The sequence below is a fragment of the Coregonus lavaretus genome, assembly GCF_964263955.1.
Source record: "Coregonus lavaretus genome assembly, contig: HAP1_SCAFFOLD_3043, whole genome shotgun sequence".
NCBI classification, from domain to species: domain Eukaryota; kingdom Metazoa; phylum Chordata; class Actinopteri; order Salmoniformes; family Salmonidae; genus Coregonus; species Coregonus lavaretus.
The window spans coordinates 26,709-50,000 of NW_028158924.1; the positions used below are offsets into that span (position 1 = coordinate 26,709).

General features: G+C 47.1%; 1 protein-coding gene across 1 annotated transcript in view; it reads right to left on the minus strand.

The window, feature by feature from the left end:
• Positions 1-7,540: 7,540 nt before the first annotated feature.
• LOC311123468 (protein FAM83G-like) overlaps positions 7,541-23,292 on the minus strand; it is a gene marked incomplete at its 3' end in the record, with an annotated part of 19,666 nt that continues 3,914 nt past the window's right edge. Inside the window, exons 2-7 of the mRNA XM_084197731.1 lie at positions 20,476-20,643; positions 12,723-12,847; positions 11,427-11,922; positions 10,791-10,874; positions 8,022-8,578; positions 7,541-7,892 (exon numbers count right to left, since the gene is read on the minus strand). Coding sequence (XP_084053857.1) covers positions 7,541-7,892; positions 8,022-8,578; positions 10,791-10,874; positions 11,427-11,922; positions 12,723-12,847; positions 20,476-20,643 — 1,782 coding nt within the window. The remainder of the gene's footprint in view (positions 7,893-8,021; positions 8,579-10,790; positions 10,875-11,426; positions 11,923-12,722; positions 12,848-20,475; positions 20,644-23,292) is intronic.

A 23,292-nucleotide genomic window follows, 5' to 3' on the forward strand; every position in this document is an offset into this window, starting at 1 on the left:
CAACACAGCAGTAGGCCTATAACTACCATAGAACTCAGAGATAGTCTATAGACCAATACAGCAGTAGGACTATAACTACCATAGAACTCAGAGATAGTCTATAGGTCAACACAGCAGTAGGACTATAACTACCATAGAACTCAGAGATAGTCTATAGACCAATACAGCAGTAGGACTATAACTACCATAGAACTCAGAGATAGTCTATAGGTCAACACAGCAGTAGGACTATAACTACTATAACTACCATAGAACTCAGAGATAGTCTATAGACCAATACAGCAGTAGGACTATAACTACCATAGAACTCAGAGATAGTCTATAGGTCAACACAGCAGTAGAACTATAACTACCATAGAACTCAGAGATAGTCTATAGACCAATACAGCAGTAGAACTATAACTACCATAGAACTCAGAGATAGTCTATAGACCAACACAGCAGTAGGACTATAACTACCATAGAACTCAGAGATAGTCTATAGACCAATACAGCAGTAGGACTATAACTACTATAACTACCATAGAACTCAGAGATAGTCTATAGACCAACACAGCAGTAGGACTATAACTACCATAGAACTCAGAGATAGTCTATAGGTCAACACAGCAGTAGGCCTATAACTACCATAGAACTCAGAGATAGTCTATAGACCAATACAGCAGTAGGACTATAACTACCATAGAACTCAGAGATAGTCTATAGGTCAACACAGCAGTAGGACTATAACTACCATAGAACTCAGAGATAGTCTATAGACCAATACAGCAGTAGGACTATAACTACCATAGAACTCAGAGATAGTCTATAGACCAACACAGCAATAGGACTATAACTACTATAGAACTCAGAGATAGTCTATAGGTCAACACAGCAGTAGGACTATAACTACTATAACTACCATAGAACTCAGAGATAGTCTATAGACCAATACAGCAGTAGGACTATAACTACCATAGAACTCAGAGATAGTCTATAGGTCAACACAGCGATAGTCTATAGACCAATACAGCAGTAGAACTATAACTACCATAGAACTCAGAGATAGTCTATAGGTCAACACAGCAGTAGGACTATACCTACCATAGAACTCAGAGATAGTCTATAGACCAACACAGCAGTAGGACTATAACTACCATAGAACTCAGAGATAGTCTATAGACCAACACAGCAGTAGGACTATAACTACCATAGAACTCAGAGATAGTCTATAGGTCAACACAGCAGTAGGACTATAACTACCATAGAACTCAGAGATAGTCTATAGACCAACACAGCAGTAGGACTATAACTACCATATAACTCAGAGATAGTCTATAGACCAACACAGCAGTAGGACTATAACTACCATAGAACTCAGAGATAGTCTATAGACCAACACAGCAGTAGGACTATAACTACCATAGAACTCAGAGATAGTCTATAGACCAATACAGCAGTAGGACTATAACTACCATAGAACTCAGAGATAGTCTATAGGTCAACACAGCAGTAGGACTATAACTACCATAGAACTCAGAGATAGTCTATAGACCAACACAGCAGTAGGACTATAACTACCATAGAACTCAGAGATAGTCTATAGACCAACACAGCAGTAGGACTATAACTACCATAGAACTCAGAGATAGTCTATAGACCAACACAGCAGTAGGACTATAACTACCATAGAACTCAGAGATAGTCTATAGACCAATACAGCAGTAGGACTATAACTACCATAGAACTCAGAGATAGTCTATAGGTCAACACAGCAGTAGGACTATAACTACCATAGAACTCAGAGATAGTCTATAGGTCAACACAGCAGTAGGACTATAACTACCATAGAACTCAGAGATAGTCTATAGACCAATACAGCAGTAGGACTATAACTACCATAGAACTCAGAGATAGTCTATAGACCAATACAGCAGTAGGACTATAACTACCATAGAACTCAGAGATAGTCTATAGGTCAACACAGCAGTAGGACTATAACTACCATAGAACTCAGAGATAGTCTATAGACCAACACAGCAGTAGGACTATAACTACCATAGAACTCAGAGATAGTCTATAGGTCAACACAGCAGTAGCACTATAACTACTATAACTACCACAGATACAGTGGGGGAAAAAAGTATTTAGTCAGCCACCAATGGTCCAAGTTCTCCCACTTAAAAAGATGAGAGAGGCCTGTAATTTTCATCATAGGTACACGTAAACTCTGACAGACAAATTGAGAAAAGAAATTCCAGAAAATCACATTGTAGGATCTTTAATGAATTTATTTGCAAATTATGGTGGAAAATAAGTATTTGGTCACCTACAAACAAGCAAGATTTCTGGCTCTCACAGACCTGTAACTTCTTCTTTAAGAGGCTCCTCTGTCCTCCACTCGTTACCTGTATTAATGTCACCTGTTTGAACTTGTTATCAGTATAAAAGACACCTGTCCACAACCTCAAACAGTCACACTCCAAACTCAACTATGGCCAAGACCAAAGAGCTGTCTAAGGACACCAGAAACAAAATTGTAGACTTGCACCAGGCTGGGAAGACTGAATCTGCAATAGGTAAGCAGCTTGGTTTTAAGAAATCAACTGTGGGAGCAATTATTAGGAAATGGAAGACATACAAGACCACTGATAATCTCCCTCGATCTGGGGCTCCACGCAAGATCTCACCCCGTGGGGTCAAAATGATCACAAGAACGGTGAGCAGAAATCCCAGAACCACACGGGGGGACCTAGTGAATGACCTGCAGAGAGCTGGGACCAAAGTAACACAGCCTACCATCAGTAACACACTACGCCGCCAGGGACTCAAATCCTGCAGTGCCAGACGTGTCCCCCTGCTTAAGCCAGTACATGTCCAGGCCCATCTGAAGTTTGCTAGAGTGCATTTGGATGATCCAGAAGAGGATTGGGAGAATGTCATATGGTCAGATGAAACCAAAATAGAAATGTTTGGTAAAAACTCAACTCGTCGTGTTTGGAGGACAAATAATGCTAAGTTGCATCCAAAGAACACCATACCTACTGTGAAGCATGGGGGTGGAAACATCATGCTTTGGGGCTGTTTTTCTGCAAAGGGACCAGGACGACTGATCCGTGTAAAGGAAAGAATGAATGGGGCCATGTATCGTGAGATTTTGAGTGAAATCCTCCTTCCATCAGCAAGGGCATTGAAGATGAAACATGGCTGGGTCTTTCAGCATGACAATGATCCCAAACACACCGCCCGGGCAACGAAGGAGTGGCTTCGTAAGAATCATTTCAAGGTCCTGGAGTGGCCTAGCCAGTCTCCAGATCTCAACCCCATAGAAAATCTTTGGAGGGAGTAGAAAGTCTGTTGCCCAGCGACAGCCCCAAAACATCACTGCTCTAGAGGAGATCTGCATGGAGGAATGGGCCAAAATACCAGCAACAGTGTGTGAAAACCTTGCGAAGACTTACAGAAAACGTTTGACCTGTGTCATTGCCAACAAAGGGTATATAACAAAGTATTGAGAAACTTTTGTTATTGACCAAATACTTATTTTCCACCATAATTTGCAAATCAATTCATAAAAAATCCTACAATGTGATATTCTGGATTTTTTTTCTTCTCATTTTGTGTACCTATGATGAAAATTACAGGCCTCTCTCATCTTTTTAAGTGGGAGAACTTGCACAATTGGTGGCTGACTAAATAAATTTTTTCCCCACTGTATATTTAGTTAACTATAGATATCTATAGTTCAACTCTCTGGCTTCATGAACAGGACATATCAACTCTCTGGCTTCATGAACCGGATATATCAACTCTCTGGCTTCATGAACCGGACATATCAACTCTCTGGCTTCATGAACCGGACATATCAACTCTCTGGCTTCATGAACCGGACATATCAACTCTCTAGCTTCATGAACCGGACATATCAACTCTCTGGCTTCATGAACCAGACATATCAACTCTCTAGCTTCATGAACCGGACATATCAACCCTCTGGCTTCATGAACCGGACATATCAACTCTATGGCTTCATGAACCGGACATATCAACTCTCTGGCTTCATGAACCGGACATATCAACTCTCTGGCTCCATGAACCGGACATATCAATTCTCTGGCTTCATGGACCGGACATATCAACTCTCTGGCTTCATGGACCGGACATATCAACTCTCTGGCTTCATGGACCGGACATATCAACTCTCTGGCTTCATGGACCGGACATATCAACCCTCTGGCTTCATGAACCGGACATATCAACAATCTGGCTTCATGAACCGGACATATCAACTCTCTGGCTTCATGAACCGGACATATCAACTCTCTGGCCTCATGAACAGGACATATCAACTCTCTGGCTGCATGGACCGGACATATCAACTCTCTGGCCGCATGAACCGGACATATCAACTCTCTGGCCTCATGAACCGGACATATCAACTCTCTGGCCTCATGAACCGGACATATCAACTCTCTGGCTTCATGAACCGGACATATCAACTCTCTGGCTTCATGGACCGGACATATCAACTCTCTGGCTTCATGAACCGGACATATCAACTCTCTGGCTTCATGAACCGGACATATCAACAATCTGGCTTCATGAACCGGACATATCAACTCTCTGGCTTCATGAACCGGACATATCAACTCTCTGGCTTCATGAACCGGACATATCAACTCTCTGGCCTCATGAACCGGACATATCAACTCTCTGGCCGCATGAACCGGACATATCAACTCTCTGGCCGCATGAACCGGACATATCAACTCTCTGGCCGCATGAACCGGACATATCAACTCTCTGGCTTCATGAACCGGACATATCAACTCTCTGGCTTCATGAACCGGACATATCAACTCTCTGGCTTCATGAACCGGACATATCAACTCTCTGGCTTCATGAACCGGACATATCAACTCTCTGGCTTCATGAACCGGACATATCAACTCTCTGGCTTCATGAACCGGACATATCAACTCTCTGGCTTCATGAACCGGACATTTCAACAATCTGGCTTCATGAACCGGACATATCAACTCTCTGGCTTCATGAACCGGACATATCAACTATCTGGCTTCATGAACCGGACATATCAACTCTCTGGCCGCATGAACCGGACATATCAACTCTCTGGCCGCATGAACCGGACATATCAACTCTCTGGCCGCATGAACCGGACATATCAACTCTCTGGCTTCATGAACCGGACATATCAACTCTCTGGCTTCATGAACCGGACATATCAACTCTCTGGTTTCATGAACCGGACATATCAACTCTCTGGCTTCATGAACCAGACATATCAACTCTCTGGCTTCATGAACCAGACATATCAACTCTCTGGCTTCATGAACCGGACATATCAACTCTCTAGCATCATGAACCAGACATATCAACTCTCTGGCTTCATGGACCTTTTTGACCCCTCTGGCTTCATGGACCGGACCTTTTTGACCCCTCTGGCTTCATGGACCGGACCTTTTTGACCCCTCTGGCTTCATGGACCGGACCTTTTTGACCCCTATGGCTTCATGGACCGGATCTTTTTGACCCCTCTGGCTTCATGGACCGGACCTTTTTGACCCCTCTGGCTTCATGGACCGGACCTTTTTGACCCCTCTGGCTTCATGGACCGGACCTTTTTGACCCCTATGGCTTCATGGACCGGACCTTTTTGACCCCTCTGGCTTCATGGACCGGACCTTTTTGACCCCTCTGGCTTCATGGACCGGACCTTTTTGACCCCTCTGGCTTCATGGACCTTTTTGACCCCTATGGCTTCATGGACCGGACCTTTTTGACCCCTATGGCTTCATGGACCGGACCTTTTTGACCCCTATGGCTTCATGGACCGGACCTTTTTGACCCCTCTGGCTTCATGGACCTTTTTGACCCCTCTGGCTTCATGGACCTTTTTGACCCCTATGGCTTCATGGACCTTTTTGACCCCTATGGCTTCATGGACCGGACCTTTTTGACCCCTCTGGCTTCATGGACCGGACCTTTTTGACCCCTCTGGCTTCATGGACCGGACCTTTTTGACCCCTCTGGCTTCATGGACCGGACCTTTTTGACCCCTATGGCCTCATGGACCGGACCTTTTTGACCCCTATGGCTTCATGGACCTTTTTGACCCCTCTGGCTTCATGGACCGGACCTTTTTGACCCCTCTGGCTTCATGGACCGGACCTTTTTGACCCCTATGGCTTCATGGACCTTTTTGACCCCTCTGGCTTCATGGACCTTTTTGACCCCTCTGGCTTCATGGACCGGACCTTTTTGACCCCTATGGCTTCATGGACCGGACCTTTTTGACCCCTCTGGCTTCATGGACCGGACCTTTTTGACCCCTCTGGCTTCATGGACCGGACCTTTTTGACCCCTATGGCTTCATGGACCTTTTTGACCCCTATGGCTTTATGGACCGGACCTTTTTGACCCCTATGGCTTCATGGACCTTTTTGACCCCTATGGCTTCATGGACCGGACCTTTTTGACCCCTATGGCTTCATGGACCGGACCTTTTTGACCCCTCTGGCTTCATGGACCGGACCTTTTTGACCCCTCTGGCTTCATGGACCGGACCTTTTTGACCCCTCTGGCTTCATGGACCGGACCTTTTTGACCCCTATGGCTTCATGGACCGGACCTTTTTGACCCCTCTGGCTTCATGGACCGGACCTTTTTGACCCCTATGGCCTCATGGACCGGACCTTTTTGACCCCTATGGCTTCATGGACCGGACCTTTTTGACCCCTATGGCTTCATGGACCGGACCTTTTTGACCCCTCTGGCTTCATGGACCGGACCTTTTTGACCCCTCTGGCTTCATGGACCGGACCTTTTTGACCCCTATGGCTTCATGGACCTTTTTGACCCCTCTGGCTTCATGGACCGGACCTTTTTGACCCCTATGGCTTCATGGACCGGACCTTTTTGACCACTATGGCTTCATGGACCTTTTTGACCCCTCTGGCTTCATGGACCGGACCTTTTTGACCCCTATGGCTTCATGGACCTTTTTGACCCCTCTGGCTTCATGGACCGGACCTTTTTGACCCCTCTGGCTTCATGGACCTTTTTGACCCCTCTGGCTTCATGGACCGGACCTTTTTGACCCCTATGGCTTCATGGACCGGACCTTTTTGACCCCTCTGGCTTCATGGACCGGACCTTTTTGACCCCTCTGGCTTCATGGACCGGACCTTTTTGACCCCTATGGCCTCATGGACCGGACCTTTTTGACCCCTATGGCTTCATGGACCGGACCTTTTTGACCCCTATGGCTTCATGGACCGGACCTTTTTGACCCCTATGGCTTCATGGACCGGACCTTTTTGACCCCTCTGGCTTCATGGACCGGACCTTTTTGACCCCTCTGGCTTCATGGACCGGACCTTTTTGACCCCTATGGCTTCATGGACCGGACCTTTTTGACCCCTATGGCTTCATGGACCGGACCTTTTTGACCCCTATGGCCTCATGGACCGGACCTTTTTGACCCCTATGGCCTCATGGACCGGACCTTTTTGACCCCTATGGCTGATCTTGACCACTCCTAGTTAGGGTTATTAAACCCTGGTTTGAGTGTTTGTGTGTCTCTCACCTGTCCGATGTGTCTGTGTGGCGGTGGGCGTGTCTGTTGGCCCCTTCGGTCCTGTGATTGGTTCATTAGAACGCCCCTGTCGTCTGATTGGCTGCGAGGCCGAAGGTCCAGCATGCTCTGGGAGAACCTCGCCATCACGTTGACCCTGTCTCCATGACGATGACCCTCGCCAACCCGGCCCAACCCTGCTGTTACCCCATTGGCCACCAGCGAGGGTTCTGTGGGGTCTGATTCATCGCACTCGTAGTAGGAGTCGTCAGACGACGCGTTGTCATTGGCTGTCTGGTCACATAGCGCCGTGGTGCTGTCATCATGACGACTGCTGCTACTGCTCCTCCTCCCCTCTAGCCCCTCCTCCTCCTCTAGCCCCCCCTCCTCCTCTTTCTCTTCTCTCTGTCCAGGGCGGGACTTGGTATCCATCAGTGTTTCTGACTGGCTGATGGAGGCAGGCGGTGTCCCTGATTGGCTGTCGGTCCTGGGGATCAGGCTGACCTGTGGTTGGCCAGACTGGTGAGAGTGGGCGGGGCTAAGGAGGAGCTTCAGGGTGCGAGGTTTAGGGATGGGAGGGATGGGAGGGGTGTCAGGGCTGGGGGTGTCAGGGCTGGGGGTGTCAGGGCTGGGGGGGTGTGTATCAGGGCTTGGGGTGTCAGGGCTGGGGGTGTGTGTATCAGGGCTGGGGGGGTGTGTATCAGGGCTGGGGGTGTGTGTCTGCTTGGGGGGTTGTGTCTGCTTGGGGGGTTGTGTCTGCTTGGGGGGTTGTGTCTGCTTGGGGGGTTGTGTCTGCTTGGGGGGTTGTGTCTGCTTGGGGGGTTGTGTCTGTGTGTCAGGTGTCTGTGTATCAGGTGTCTGTGTATCAGGTGTCTGTGTATCAGGTGTCTGTGTGTTCCGTAGTGTAGCAGTCTCAGGTAGGGGTTTATCAGGCAGACTGAAGGGAGAGCTGAACCTGATGGCCTGGCTCGTCTCAAACTGTTGACTTCTCTGGAGGTGGACCTGTTAGGGTCAGAGGTTAGGGGTTAGGGGTTTATCAGGCAGACTGAAGGGAGAGCTGAACCTGATGGCCTGGCTGGCCTCAAACTGTTGACTTCTCTGGAGGTGGACCTGTTAGGGTCAGAGGTTAGGGGTTAGGGGTTTATCAGGCAGACTGAAGGGAGAGCTGAACCTGATGGCCTGGCTGGTCCCAAACTGTTGACTTCTCTGGAGGTGGACCTGTTAGGGTCAGAGGTTAGGGGTTAGGGGTTTATCAGGCAGACTGAAGGGAGAGCTGAACCTGATGGCCTGGCTGGTCCCAAACTGTTGACTTCTCTGGAGGTGGACCTGTTAGGGTCAGAGGTTAGGGGTTAGGGGTTTATCAGGCAGACTGAAGGGAGAGCTGAACCTGATGGCCTGGCTGGTTTCAAACTGTTGACTTCTCTGGAGGTGGACCTGTTAGGGTCAGAGGTTAGGGGTTAGGGGTTTATCAGGCAGACTGAAGGGAGAGCTGAACCTGATGGCCTGGCTGGCCTCAAACTGTTGACTTCTCTGGAGGTGGACCTGTTAGGGTCAGAGGTTAGGGGTTAGGGGTTTATCAGGCAGACTGAAGGGAGAGCTGAACCTGATGGCCTGGCTGGTCCCAAACTGTTGACTTCTCTGGAGGTGGACCTGTTAGGGTCAGAGGTTAGGGGTTAGGGGTTTATCAGGCAGACTGAAGGGAGAGCTGAACCTGATGGCCTGGCTGGTCCCAAACTGTTGACTTCTCTGGAGGTGGACCTGTTAGGGTCAGAGGTTAGGGGTTAGGGGTTTATCAGGCAGACTGAAGGGAGAGGTGGACCTGTTAGGGTCAGAGGTTAGGGGTTAGGGGTTTATCAGGCAGACTGAAGGGAGAGCTGAACCTGATGGCCTGGCTGGTCCCAAACTGTTGACTTCTCTGGAGGTGGACCTGTTAGGGTCAGAGGTTAGGGGTTAGGGGTTTATCAGGCAGACTGAAGGGAGAGCTGAACCTGATGGCCTGGCTGGTCCCAAACTGTTGACTTCTCTGGAGGTGGACCTGTTAGGGTCAGAGGTTAGGGGTTAGGGGTTTATCAGGCAGACTGAAGGGAGAGCTGAACCTGATGGCCTGGCTGGTCCCAAACTGTTGACTTCTCTGGAGGTGGACCTGTTAGGGTCAGAGGTTAGGGGTTAGGGGTTTATCAGGCAGACTGAAGGGAGAGCTGAACCTGATGGCCTGGCTGGTCCCAAACTGTTGACTTCTCTGGAGGTGGACCTGTTAGGGTCAGAGGTTAGGGGTTAGGGGTTTATCAGGCAGACTGAAGGGAGAGCTGAACCTGATGGCCTGGCTGGCCTCAAACTGTTGACTTCTCTGGAGGTGGACCTGTTAGGGTCAGAGGTTAGGGGTTAGGGGTTTATCAGGCAGACTGAAGGGAGAGCTGAACCTGATGGCCTGGCTAGTCTCAAACTGTTGACTTCTCTGGAGGTGGACCTGTTAGGGTCAGAGGTTAGGGGTTAGGGGTTTATCAGGCAGACTGAAGGGAGAGGTGGACCTGATGGCCTGGCTGGCCTCAAACTGTTGACTTCTCTGGAGGTGGACCTGTTAGGGTCAGAGGTTAGGGGTTAGGGGTTTATCAGGCAGACTGAAGGGAGAGCTGAACCTGATGGCCTGGCTAGTCTCAAACTGTTGACTTCTCTGGAGGTGGACCTGTTAGGGTCAGAGGTTAGGGGTTAGGGGTTTATCAGGCAGACTGAAGGGAGAGCTGAACCTGATGGCCTGGCTGGTCCCAAACTGTTGACTTCTCTGGAGGTGGACCTGTTAGGGTCAGAGGTTAGGGGTTAGGGGTTTATCAGGCAGACTGAAGGGAGAGCTGAACCTGTTAGGGTCAGAGGTTAGGGGTTAGGGGTTTATCAGGCAGACTGAAGGGAGAGGTGGACCTGTTAGGGTCAGAGGTTAGGGGTTAGGGGTTTATCAGGCAGACTGAAGGGAGAGGTGGACCTGTTAGGGTCAGAGGTTAGGGGTTAGGGGTTTATCAGGCAGACTGAAGGGAGAGCTGAACCTGATGGCCTGGCTAGTCTCAAACTGTTGACTTCTCTGGAGGTGGACCTGTTAGGGTCAGAGGTTAGAGGTTAGGGGTTTATCAGGCAGACTGAAGGGAGAGCTGAACCTGATGGCCTGGCTAGTCTCAAACTGTTGACTTCTCTGGAGGTGGACCTGTTAGGGTCAGAGGTTAGGGGTTAGGGGTTTATCAGGCAGACTGAAGGGAGAGCTGAACCTGATGGCCTGGCTAGTCTCAAACTGTTGACTTCTCTGGAGGTGGACCTGTTAGGGTCAGATACATTATCAGTCAGGTCCAACGCTAAGGTTAGGAGAAAGGGTTAGGGTTAGGAGAAAGGGTTAGGGTTAGGAGAAAGGGTTAAGGTTAGGAGAAAGGGTTAGGGTTAGGAGAAAGGGTTAAGGTTAGGAGAAAGGGTTAAGGTTAGGAGAAAGGGTTAGGGTTAGGAGAAAGGGTTAGGGTTAGGAGAAAGGGTTAAGGTTAGGAGAAAGGGTTAGGGTTAGGAGAAAGGGTTAGGGTTAGGAGAAAGGGTTAGGGTTAGGAGAAAGGGTTAAGGTTAGGAGAAAGGGTTAAGGTTAGGAGAAAGGGTTAGGGTTAGGAGAAAGGGTTAAGGTTAGGAGAAAGGGTTAAGGTTAGGAGAAAGGGTTAGGGTTAGGAGAAAGGGTTAGGGTTAGGAGAAAGGGTTAGGGTTAGGAGAAAGGGTTAGGGTTAGGAGAAAGGGTTAAGGTTAGGAGAAAGGGTTAGGGTTAGGAGAAAGGGTTAGGGTTAGGAGAAAGGGTTAGGGTTAGGAGAAAGGGGAAAAGTAGAGAGTAACATACCTGTTGGGGGCGGGACGCGTCTCTCACGTTGATGAAGCCAATCACGTCGCTGGGAGGGTCTGGCTCCGGCCAGGTGGGCAGGTACATGATCAAGTACGCCTTCTCCAGATTGGCTAGTCCTGGGTGGAGGGGCGGGGCCTCCACTGGCTCTCTGGCAGGCTTTAGAACCCGTCCCAGTGGATTCTGGGTAGTGGAGTTCTTGTTGCTAGAGTCGTTAGCGGAGCTGGCTGGGCTAGCATTGTTAGCTTTAGCCTGTGCCGTAACGAGGGCGTATTTAGGGTTGATGAGTTTCCTAGCAACGGCTGCGGAGACAGGGGCGGGGGCGGCGGTGGGGGTGAAGTCGGGGATAGGCTCCTCCTCCAGCGGAACCTTGGCGAGGGACACGCCCCTAGAGGTCATGTAGAGGTCACGGAACTGTTTGTCGAATGTCTCAACTGCCTGACCGCTCAAAACCGTGATCAGGTTCCGGTCCAGACGAGACGCCGACCACGTGAAGCTGAGGAGACAGAACATACAGGGTCAGGGGTCAGGGGTCAGGGTACCTGTATGATCCAGTCACAGCTCTGTCTCCGTCTATGAGCATGTATCTCTGACTGAGGGTCAGGGGTCAGGGTACCTGTATGATCCAGTCACAGCTCTGTCTCCGTCTATGAGCATGTATCTCTGACTGAGGGTCAGGGGTCAGGGTACCTGTATGATCCAGTCACAGCTCTGTCTCCGTCTATGAGCATGTATCTCTGACTGAGGGTCAGGGGTCAGGGTACCTGTATGATCCAGTCACAGCTCTGTCTCCGTCTATGAGCATGTATCTCTGACTGAGGGTCAGGGGTCAGGGTACCTGTATGATCCAGTCACAGCTCTGTCTCCGTCTATGAGCATGTATCTCTGACTGAGGGTCAGGGGTCAGGGTACCTGTATGATCCAGTCACAGCTCTGTCTCCGTCTATGAGCATGTATCTCTGACTGAGGGTCAGGGGTCAGGGGTCAGGGTACCTGTATGATCCAGTCACAGCTCTGTCTCCGTCTATGAGCATGTATCTCTGACTGAGGGTCAGGGGTCAGGGTACCTGTATGATCCAGTCACAGCTCTGTCTCCGTCTATGAGCATGTATCTCTGACTGAGGGTCAGGGGTCAGGGTACCTGTATGATCCAGTCACAGCTCTGTCTCCGTCTATGAGCATGTATCTCTGACTGAGGGTCAGGGGTCAGGGGTCAGGGTACCTGTATGATCCAGTCACAGCTCTGTCTCCGTCTATGAGCATGTATCTCTGACTGAGGGTCAGGGGTCAGGGTACCTGTATGATCCAGTCACAGCTCTGTCTCCGTCTATGAGCATGTATCTCTGACTGAGGGACCCTCGGACCTTCTGAGCCGAGCGGGTGTAGAACTCTACTCCGTCACTACAGCGAACACGCAGGTTCTAGAGGACAGAGAACACACACATTAATACACAGACCCAGATTATTACACCTACATTAATACACAGACCCAGATTATTACACCTACATTAATACACAGACCCAGATTATTACACCTACATTAATACACAGACCCAGATTATTACACCTACATTAATACACAGACCCAGATTATTACACCTACATTAATATACAGACCCAGATTATTACACCTACATTAATACACAGACCCAGATTATTACACACACATTAATACACAGACCCAGATTATTACACCTACATTAATATACAGACCCAGAATATTACACCTACATTAATACACAGACCCAGATTATTACACCTACATTAATACACAGACCCAGATTATTACACCTACATTAATACACAGACCCAGATTATTACACCTACATTAATACAGACCCAGATTATTACACCTACATTAATATACAGACCCAGATTATTACACCTACATTAATACACAGACCCAGATTATTACACCTACATTAATACACAGACCCAGATTATTACACACACATTAATACACAGACCCAGATTATTACACCTACATTAATATACAGACCCAGATTATTACACCTACATTAATACACAGACCCAGATTATTACACCTACATTAATACACAGACCCAGATTATTACACCTACATTAATACACAGACCCAGATTATTACACCTACATTAATATACAGACCCAGATTATTATACCTACATTAATACACAGACCCAGATTATTACACCTACATTAATACACAGACCCAGATTATTACACCTACATTAATACACAGACCCAGATTATTACACCTACATTAATACACAGACCCAGATTATTACACCTACATTAATACACAGACCCAGATTATTACACCTACATTAATATACAGACCCAGATTATTACACCTACATTAATACACAGACCCAGATTATTACACCTACATTAATACACAGACCCAGATTATTACACCTACATTAATACACAGACCCAGATTATTACACCTACATTAATATACAGACCCAGATTATTACACCTACATTAATACACAGACCCAGATTATTACACACACATTAATATACAGACCCAGATTATTACACCTACATTAATATACAGACCCAGAATATTACACCTACATTAATACACAGACCCAGATTATTACACCTACATTAATACACAGACCCAGATTATTACACCTACATTAATACACAGACCCAGATTATTACACCTACATTAATACAGACCCAGATTATTACACCTACATTAATATACAGACCCAGATTATTACACCTACATTAATACACAGACCCAGATTATTACACCTACATTAATACACAGACCCAGATTATTACACACACATTAATACACAGACCCAGATTATTACACCTACATTAATATACAGACCCAGATTATTACACCTACATTAATACACAGACCCAGATTATTACACCTACATTAATACACAGACCCAGATTATTACACCTACATTAATACACAGACCCAGATTATTACACCTACATTAATATACAGACCCAGATTATTATACCTACATTAATACACAGACCCAGATTATTACACCTACATTAATACACAGACCCAGATTATTACACCTACATTAATACACAGACCCAGATTATTACACCTACATTAATACACAGACCCAGATTATTACACCTACATTAATACACAGACCCAGATTATTACACCTACATTAATATACAGACCCAGATTATTACACCTACATTAATACACAGACCCAGATTATTACACCTACATTAATACACAGACCCAGATTATTACACCTACATTAATACACAGACCCAGATTATTACACCTACATTAATATACAGACCCAGATTATTACACCTACATTAATACACAGACCCAGATTATTACACACACATTAATATACAGACCCAGATTATTACACCTACATTAATATACAGACCCAGAATATTACACCTACATTAATACACAGACCCAGATTATTACACCTACATTAATACACAGACCCAGATTATTACACCTACATTAATACACAGACCCAGATTATTACACCTACATTAATACACAGACCCAGATTATTACACCTACATTAATACACAGACCCAGATTATTACACCTACATTAATACACAGACCCAGATTATTACACCTACATTAATACACAGACCCAGATTATTACACCTACATTAATACACAGACCCAGATTATTACACCTACATTAATATACAGACCCAGATTATTACACCTACACACACATTATTACACCTACACACACATTAATACACCTACACACACATTATTACACCTACACACACATTATTACACCTACACACACATTAATACACAGACACACACTCAGGTGCATCCTGTTTCCATTGATCAACCTTGAGATTTTTCTACAATTTGATTGGAGTCCACCTGTGGTAAATTCAATTGATTGGACATGATTTGGAAAGGCACACACCTGTCTATATAAGGTCCCACAGTTGACAGTGCATGTCAGAGCAAAAACCAAGCCATGAGGTCGAAGGAATTGTCCGTAGAGCTCCGAGACAGGATTGTGTCGAGGCACAGATCTGGGGAAGGGTAACAAAACATTTCTGCAGCATTGAAGGTCCCCAGGAACCGCCCGGACAAACTGAGCAATCGGGGGAGAAGGGCCTTCGTCAGGGAGGTGACCAAGAACCCAATGGTCACTGACAAAGCTCCAGAATTCCTCTGTGGAGATGGGAGAACCTTCCAGAAGGACAACCGTCTCTGCAGCACTCCTCCAATCAGGCCTTTATGGTAGAGTGGCCAGACGGAAGCCACTCCTCAGTAAAAGGCACATGACAGCCCGCTTGGAGTTTGCCAAAAGACACCTAAAGACTCTCAGACCATGAGAAACAAGATTCTCTGGTCTGATGAAACCAAGATTGAACTCTTTGGCCTGAATGCCAAGCGTCATGTCTGGAGGAAACCTGGCATCATCCCCACGGTGAAGCATGGTGGTGGCAGCATCATGCTGTGGGGATGTTTTTCAGCGGCAGGGACTGGGAGACTAGTCAGGATCGAGGCAAAGATGAACGGAGCAAAGTCCAGAGAGATCCTTGATGAAAACCTGCTCCAGAGCGCTCAGGACCTCAGACTGGGGCGAAGGTTCACCTTCCAACAGGACAACGACCCTAAGCACACAGCCAAGACAACGCAGGAGTGGCTTCGGGACAAGTCTCTGAATGTCCTTGAGTGGCCCAGCCAGAGCCCGGACTTGAACCCGATCTAACATCTCTGGAGAGACCTGAAAATAGCTGAGCAGCGACGCTCCCCATCCAACCTGACAGAGCTTGAGAGGATCTGCAGAGAAGAATGGGACTCCAATCAAGTTGTAGAAACATCTCAAGGATGATCAATGGAAACAGGATGGCAAAGAGTCTGATTAATTATGTAAATAAGGTATTTCTGTTTTTTATTTTTAATACATTTGCCAACATTTCTTAAAACCTGTTAAGGGGTCTGAATACTTTACGTCAAGGGGTCTGAATACTTTACGTCAAGGGGTCTGAATACTTTACGTCAAGGGGTCTGAATACTTTACGTCAAGGGGTCTGAATCCTTTACGTCAAGGGGTCTGAATCCTTTACGTCAAGGGGTCTGAATACTTTACGTCAAGGGGTCTGAATACTTTACGTCAAGAGGTCTGAATCCTTTACGAAGACACTGCATGTAGAGTGGAGTCTATGCGGTCGATTTAATTGTGTGCGTGTGGGTGCATGTGTGTGTGGGTGCGTGCGGGTGCGTGTGTGTATGTGTGTGTGTCTGTGTGTGTGTGTCTGTGTGTGTTCATGTGTGTCTGTGTGTGTGTCCGTGTGTGTCTGTGTGTGTGTCCGTGTGTGTCTGTGTGTGTTCATGTGTGTCTGTGTGTGTCTGTGTGTGTTCATGTGTGTCTGTGTGTGTCTGTGTGTGTGTGTTCACGTGTGTGTAATTGCCTGCAGCAGCAGTAATGGAATGTGCTGAATGTTGTTCTGGAAGCTTCTGAAACTAAAACACTTAACAAGTCCAAGAGTTAAGCTGCAGAACTAGTTCCTCTGTTCTCAACAGAATACACACAGAGACACAGAGAGATATCAGACAGACAGACAGACAGACAGAGACACAGAGACACAGAGAGATATCAGACAAGACGGACAGACAGACAGACAGACAGAGACACAGAGACACAGAGAGATATCAGACAAGACGGACAGACAGACAGACAGACAGAGACACAGAGACACAGAGAGATATCAGACAGACAGACAGACAGAGACACAGAGACACAGAGAGATATCAGACAAGACGGACAGACAGAGACACAGAGACACAGAGAGATATCAGACAAGACAGACAGACAGACAGACAGAGACACAGAGAGATATCAGACAAGACGGACAGACAGACAGACAGACAGAGACACAGAGAGATATCAGACAAGACGGACAGACAGACAGAGACACAGAGACACAGAGAGATATCAGACAGACAGACAGACAGACAGAGACACAGAGAGATATCAGACAAGACGGACAGACAGACAGACAGACAGAGACACAGAGACACAGAGAGATATCAGACAAGACGGACAGACAGAGACACAGAGACACAGAGAGATATCAGACAAGACAGACAGACAGACAGACAGACAGAGACACAGAGACACAGAGAGATATCAGACAAGACGGACAGACAGACAGACAGAGACACAGAGACACAGAGAGATATCAGACAAGACAGACAGACAGACAGACAGACAGAGACACAGAGACACAGAGAGATATCAGACAAGACGGACAGACAGACAGAGACACAGAGACACAGAGAGATATCAGACAAGACAGACAGACAGACAGACAGACAGAGACACAGAGAGATATCAGACAGACATACAGACAGAGACACAGAGACACAGAGAGATATCAGACAAGACAGACAGACAGACAGACAGACAGAGACACAGAGACACAGAGAGATATCAGACAAGACAGACAGACAGACAGACAGAGACACAGAGAGATATCAGACAAGACGGACAGACAGACAGAGACACAGAGACACAGAGAGATATCAGACAAGACAGACAGACAGACAGACAGACAGAGACACAGAGACACAGAGAGATATCAGACAAGACGGACAGACAGTCTATAACCAGACACAGCCAGGCTACCACACTGTGAACAGGGTGAAGCCAACCTGACTACCACACTGTGAACAGGGTGAAGCCAACCTGACTACCACACTGTGAACAGGGTGAAGCCAACCTGACTACCACACTGTGAACAGGCTGAAGCCAACCTGACTACCACACTGTGAACAGGCTGAAGCCAACCTGACTACCACACTGTGAACAGGGTGAAGCCAACCTGACTACCACACTGTGAACAGGGTGAAGCCAACCTGACTACCACACTGTGAACAGGGTGAAGCCAACCTGACTACCACACTGTGAACAGGGTGAAGCCAACCTGACTACCACACTGTGAACAGGCTGAAGCCAACCTGACTACCACACTGTGAACAGGGTGAAGCCAACCTGACTACCACACTGTGAACAGGGTGAAGCCAACCTGACTACCACACTGTGAACAGGGTGAAGCCAACCTGACTACCACACTGTGAACAGGGTGAAGCCAACCTGACTACCACACTGTGAACAGGGTGAAGCCAACCTGACTACCACACTGTGAACAGGGTGAAGCCAACCTGACTACCACACTGTGAACAGGGTGAAGCCAAGCTGACTACCACACTGTGAACAGGGTGAAGCCAACCTGACTACCACACTGTGAACAGGGTGAAGCCAACCTGACTACCACACTGTGAACAGGGTGAAGCCAACCTGACTACCACACTGTGAACAGGGTGAAGCCAACCTGACTACCACACTGTGAACAGGGTGAAGCCAACCTGACTACCACACTGTGAACAGGGTGAAGCCAACCTGACTACCACACTGTGAACAGGGTGAAGCCAACCTGACTACCACACTGTGAACAGGGTGAAGCCAACCTGACTACCACACTGTGAACAGGGTGAAGCCAACCTGACTACCACACTGTGGACAGGGTGAAGCCAACCTGACTACCACACTGTGAACAGGGTGAAGCCAACCTGACTACCACACTGTGAACAGGGTGAAGCCAACCTGACTACCACACTGTGAACAGGGTGAAGCCAACCTGACTACCACACTGTGAACAGGGTGAAGCCAACCTGACTACCACACTGTGAACAGGCTGAAGCCAACCTGACTACCACACTGTGAACAGGGTGAAGCCAACCTGACTACCACACTGTGAACAGGGTGAAGCCAACCTGACTACCACACTGTGAACAGGGTGAAGCCAACCTGACTACCACACTGTGAACAGGGTGAAGCCAACCTGACTACCACACTGTGAACAGGGTGAAGCCAACCTGACTACCACACTGTGAACAGGGTGAAGCCAACCTGACTACCACACTGTGGACAGGGTGAAGCCAACCTGACTACCACACTGTGAACAGGGTGAAGCCAACCTGACTACCACACTGTGGACAGGGTGAAGCCAACCTGACTACCACACTGTGAACAGGGTGAAGCCAACCTGACTACCACACTGTGAACAGGGTGAAGCCAACCTGACTACCACACTGTGAACAGGGTGAAGCCAACCTGACTACCACACTGTGAACAGGGTGAAGCCAACCTGACTACCACACTGTGAACAGGGTGAAGCCAACCTGACTACCACACTGTGAACAGGGTGAAGCCAACCTGACTACCACACTGTGAACAGGGTGAAGCCAACCTGACTACCACACTGTGAACAGGGTGAAGCCAACCTGACTACCACACTGTGAACAGGGTGAAGCCAACCTGACTACCACACTGTGAACAGGGTGAAGCCAACCTGACTACCACACTGTGAACAGGGTGAAGCCAACCTGACTACCACACTGTGAACAGGGTGAAGCCAACCTGACTACCACACTGTGAACAGGCTGAAGCCAACCTGACTACCACACTGTGAACAGGGTGAAGCCAACCTGACTACCACACTGTGAACAGGGTGAAGCCAACCTGACTACCACACTGTGAACAGGGTGAAGCCAACCTGACTACCACACTGTGAACAGGGTGAAGCCAACCTGACTACCACACTGTGAACAGGGTGAAGCCAACCTGACTACCACACTGTGAACAGGGTGAAGCCAACCTGACTACCACACTGTGAACAGGGTGAAGCCAACCTGACTACCACACTGTGAACAGGGTGAAGCCAACCTGACTACCACACTGTGAACAGGGTGAAGCCAACCTGACTACCACACTGTGAACAGGCTGAAGCCAACCTGACTACCACACTGTGAACAGGGTGAAGCCAACCTGACTACCACACTGTGAACAGGGTGAAGCCAACCTGACTACCACACTGTGAACAGGGTGAAGCCAAGTACTGTGTGTGAACTGTGAGAGAGAGAAGTGTTGCATATCTCCGGTGCTGCTCACGGCAACATCATTTGGCCCAGTCAAACCTTTAAAGCCAGGCAAGCTCAAACAGGCACAGATGAAGTATCTGAAACCTAGGTGTGGCACACGTGTGTGTGTGTGTGTGTGTTACCTTGAGGTGTCCCTGGTGCATGTTGGCTCTACAACACATGTCCAGGAAGCAGGAGACGGCAGCGGTGTCCACGATGATGTAGACAGGGACTCTTCTCTTATAGGCTGCATCTAACAGGTCCTTATAGATGTCAACGTCACTAAACTGATCCATCACTACGGCTATCACCTGGAGAACAGATACACACATTATAAACTGATCCATCACTACGGCTATCACCTGGAGAATAGATACACACATTATAAACTGATCCATCACTACGGCTATCACCTGGAGAACAGATACACACATTATAAACTGATCCATCACTACGGCTATCACCTGGAGAATAGATACACACATTATAAACTGATCCATCACTACGGCTATCACCTGGAGAATAGATACACACACACACATTATACACACACACACATTATACACACACATTATACACACACACACATTATACACACACACATTATACACACACACACACACATTACAGACACGTTGCTACATGAGTCCTTCACTATTATTCTACAATGTAAAAAATAAAGAAAAACCCTTGAATGAGTAGGTGTGTCCAAACTGCTTACTGGTACTGTATATATATACACACACACTAGCTATAGCTAACGCTAGCTAGCTAGCTGGTACTGTATATATATACACACACACACTAGCTATAGCTAACGTTAGCTAGCTAGCTGGTACTGTATATATATACACACACACTAGCTATAGCTAACGTTAGCTAGCTAGCTGGTACTGTATATATATACACACACACTAGCTATAGCTAACGTTAGCTAGCTAGCTGGTACTGTATATATACACACACACTAGCTATAGCTAACGTTAGCTAGCTAGCTGGTACTGTATATATACACACACACTAGCTATAGCTAACGTTAGCTAGCTAGCTGGTACTGTATATATACACACACACTAGCTATAGCTAACGTTAGCTAGCTAGCTGGTACTGTATATATACACACACACTAGCTATAGCTAACGTTAGCTAGCTAGCTGGTACTGTATATATATATACACACACACTAGCTATAGCTAACGTTAGCTAGCTAGCTGGTACTGTATATATACACACACACTAGCTATAGCTAACGTTAGCTAGCTAGCTGGTACTGTATATATATACACACACACTAGCTATAGCTAACGTTAGCTAGCTAGCTGGTACTGTATATATATACACACACACTAGCTATAGCTAACGTTAGCTAGCTAGCTGGTACTGTATATATATACACACACACTAGCTATAGCTAACGTTAGCTAGCTAGCTGGTACTGTATATATATATACACACACACTAGCTATAGCTAACGTTAGCTAGCTAGCTGGTACTGTATATATATATACACACTAGCTATAGCTAACGTTAGCTAGCTAGCTGGTACTGTATATATATACACACACACTAGCTATAGCTAACGTTAGCTAGCTAGTTAGCTAGCTCAATTTACACCTAGCTAGCTACAGGTAACTGGCTAAATAAAGGAATCACCAAGTATCTCCCGTAAGTGTTGGATTGGGTTGAGATCTGGTAACTTAGCTAGCTACTAGCTACAGGTAACTGGCTAAATAAAGGAGTATCTCCCGTAAGTGTTGGATTGGGTTGAGATCTGGTAACTTAGCTAGCTACTAGCTACAGGTAACTGGCTAAATAAAGGAGTATCTCCCGTAAGTGTTGGATTGGGTTGAGATCTGGTAACTTAGCTAGCTACTAGCTACAGGTAACTGGCTAAATAAAGGAGTATCTCCCGTAAGTGTTGGATTGGGTTGAGATCTGGTAACTTAGCTAGCTACTAGCTACAGGTAACTGGCTAAATAAAGGAGTATCTCCCGTAAGTGTTGGATTGGGTTGAGATCTGGTAACTTAGCTAGCTACTAGCTACAGGTAACTGGCTAAATAAAGGAGTATCTCCCGTAAGTGTTGGATTGGGTTGAGATCTGGTAACTTAGCTAGCTACTAGCTACAGGTAACTGGCTAAATAAAGGACTATCTCCCGTAAGTGTTGGATTGGGTTGAGATCTGGTAACTTAGCTAGCTACTAGCTACAGGTAACTGGCTAAATAAAGGAGTATCTCCCGTAAGTGTCGGATTGGGTTGAGATCTGGTAACTTAGCTAGCTACTAGCTACAGGTAACTGGCTAAATAAAGGAGTATCTCCCGTAAGTGTCGGATTGGGTTGAGATCTGGTAACTGAGACACACACACACCCTTTAAACCCCCATGATCCTTTGAGACCCCTCTTTCAAAGTCACTGAGCTCTTCTTTTACCCATGGTAGACTAAATAATAATGGACAACTGGGTATTTATAAATGACTTTTAGCCATAGTCTGTCTGTCTGTCTGTCTCCTGTCTTCCTGTCTTCCTGTCTGTCTGTCTGTCTGTCTGTCTGTCTGTCTGTCTGTCTGTCTGTCTCCTGTCTGTCTGTCTTCCTGTCTGTCTCCTTTCTTCCTGTCTGTCTCCTGTCTTCCTGTCTGTCTCCTGTCTTCCTGTCTGTCTCCTGTCTTCCTGTCTGTCTGTCTGTCTCCTGTCTGACTCCTGTCTATCTGTCTCCTGTCTGTCTGTCTGCTGTCTTTTTTCTCTCTGTGCCTCTGAGCTGTCTGTCTGCCTGTGCTATAGTCTGTATTCTGTAGTGTGTGTGTGTGTGTGTGTGTGTGTGTGTGTAGCCCACCTTCTGAGCCTGTGCTATAGTCTGTATTCTGTAGTGTGTGTGTGTGTGTGTGTGTGTGTGTATGTGTGTAGCCCACCTTCTGAGCCTGTGCTATAGTCTGTATTCTGTAGTGTGTGTGTGTGTGTGTGT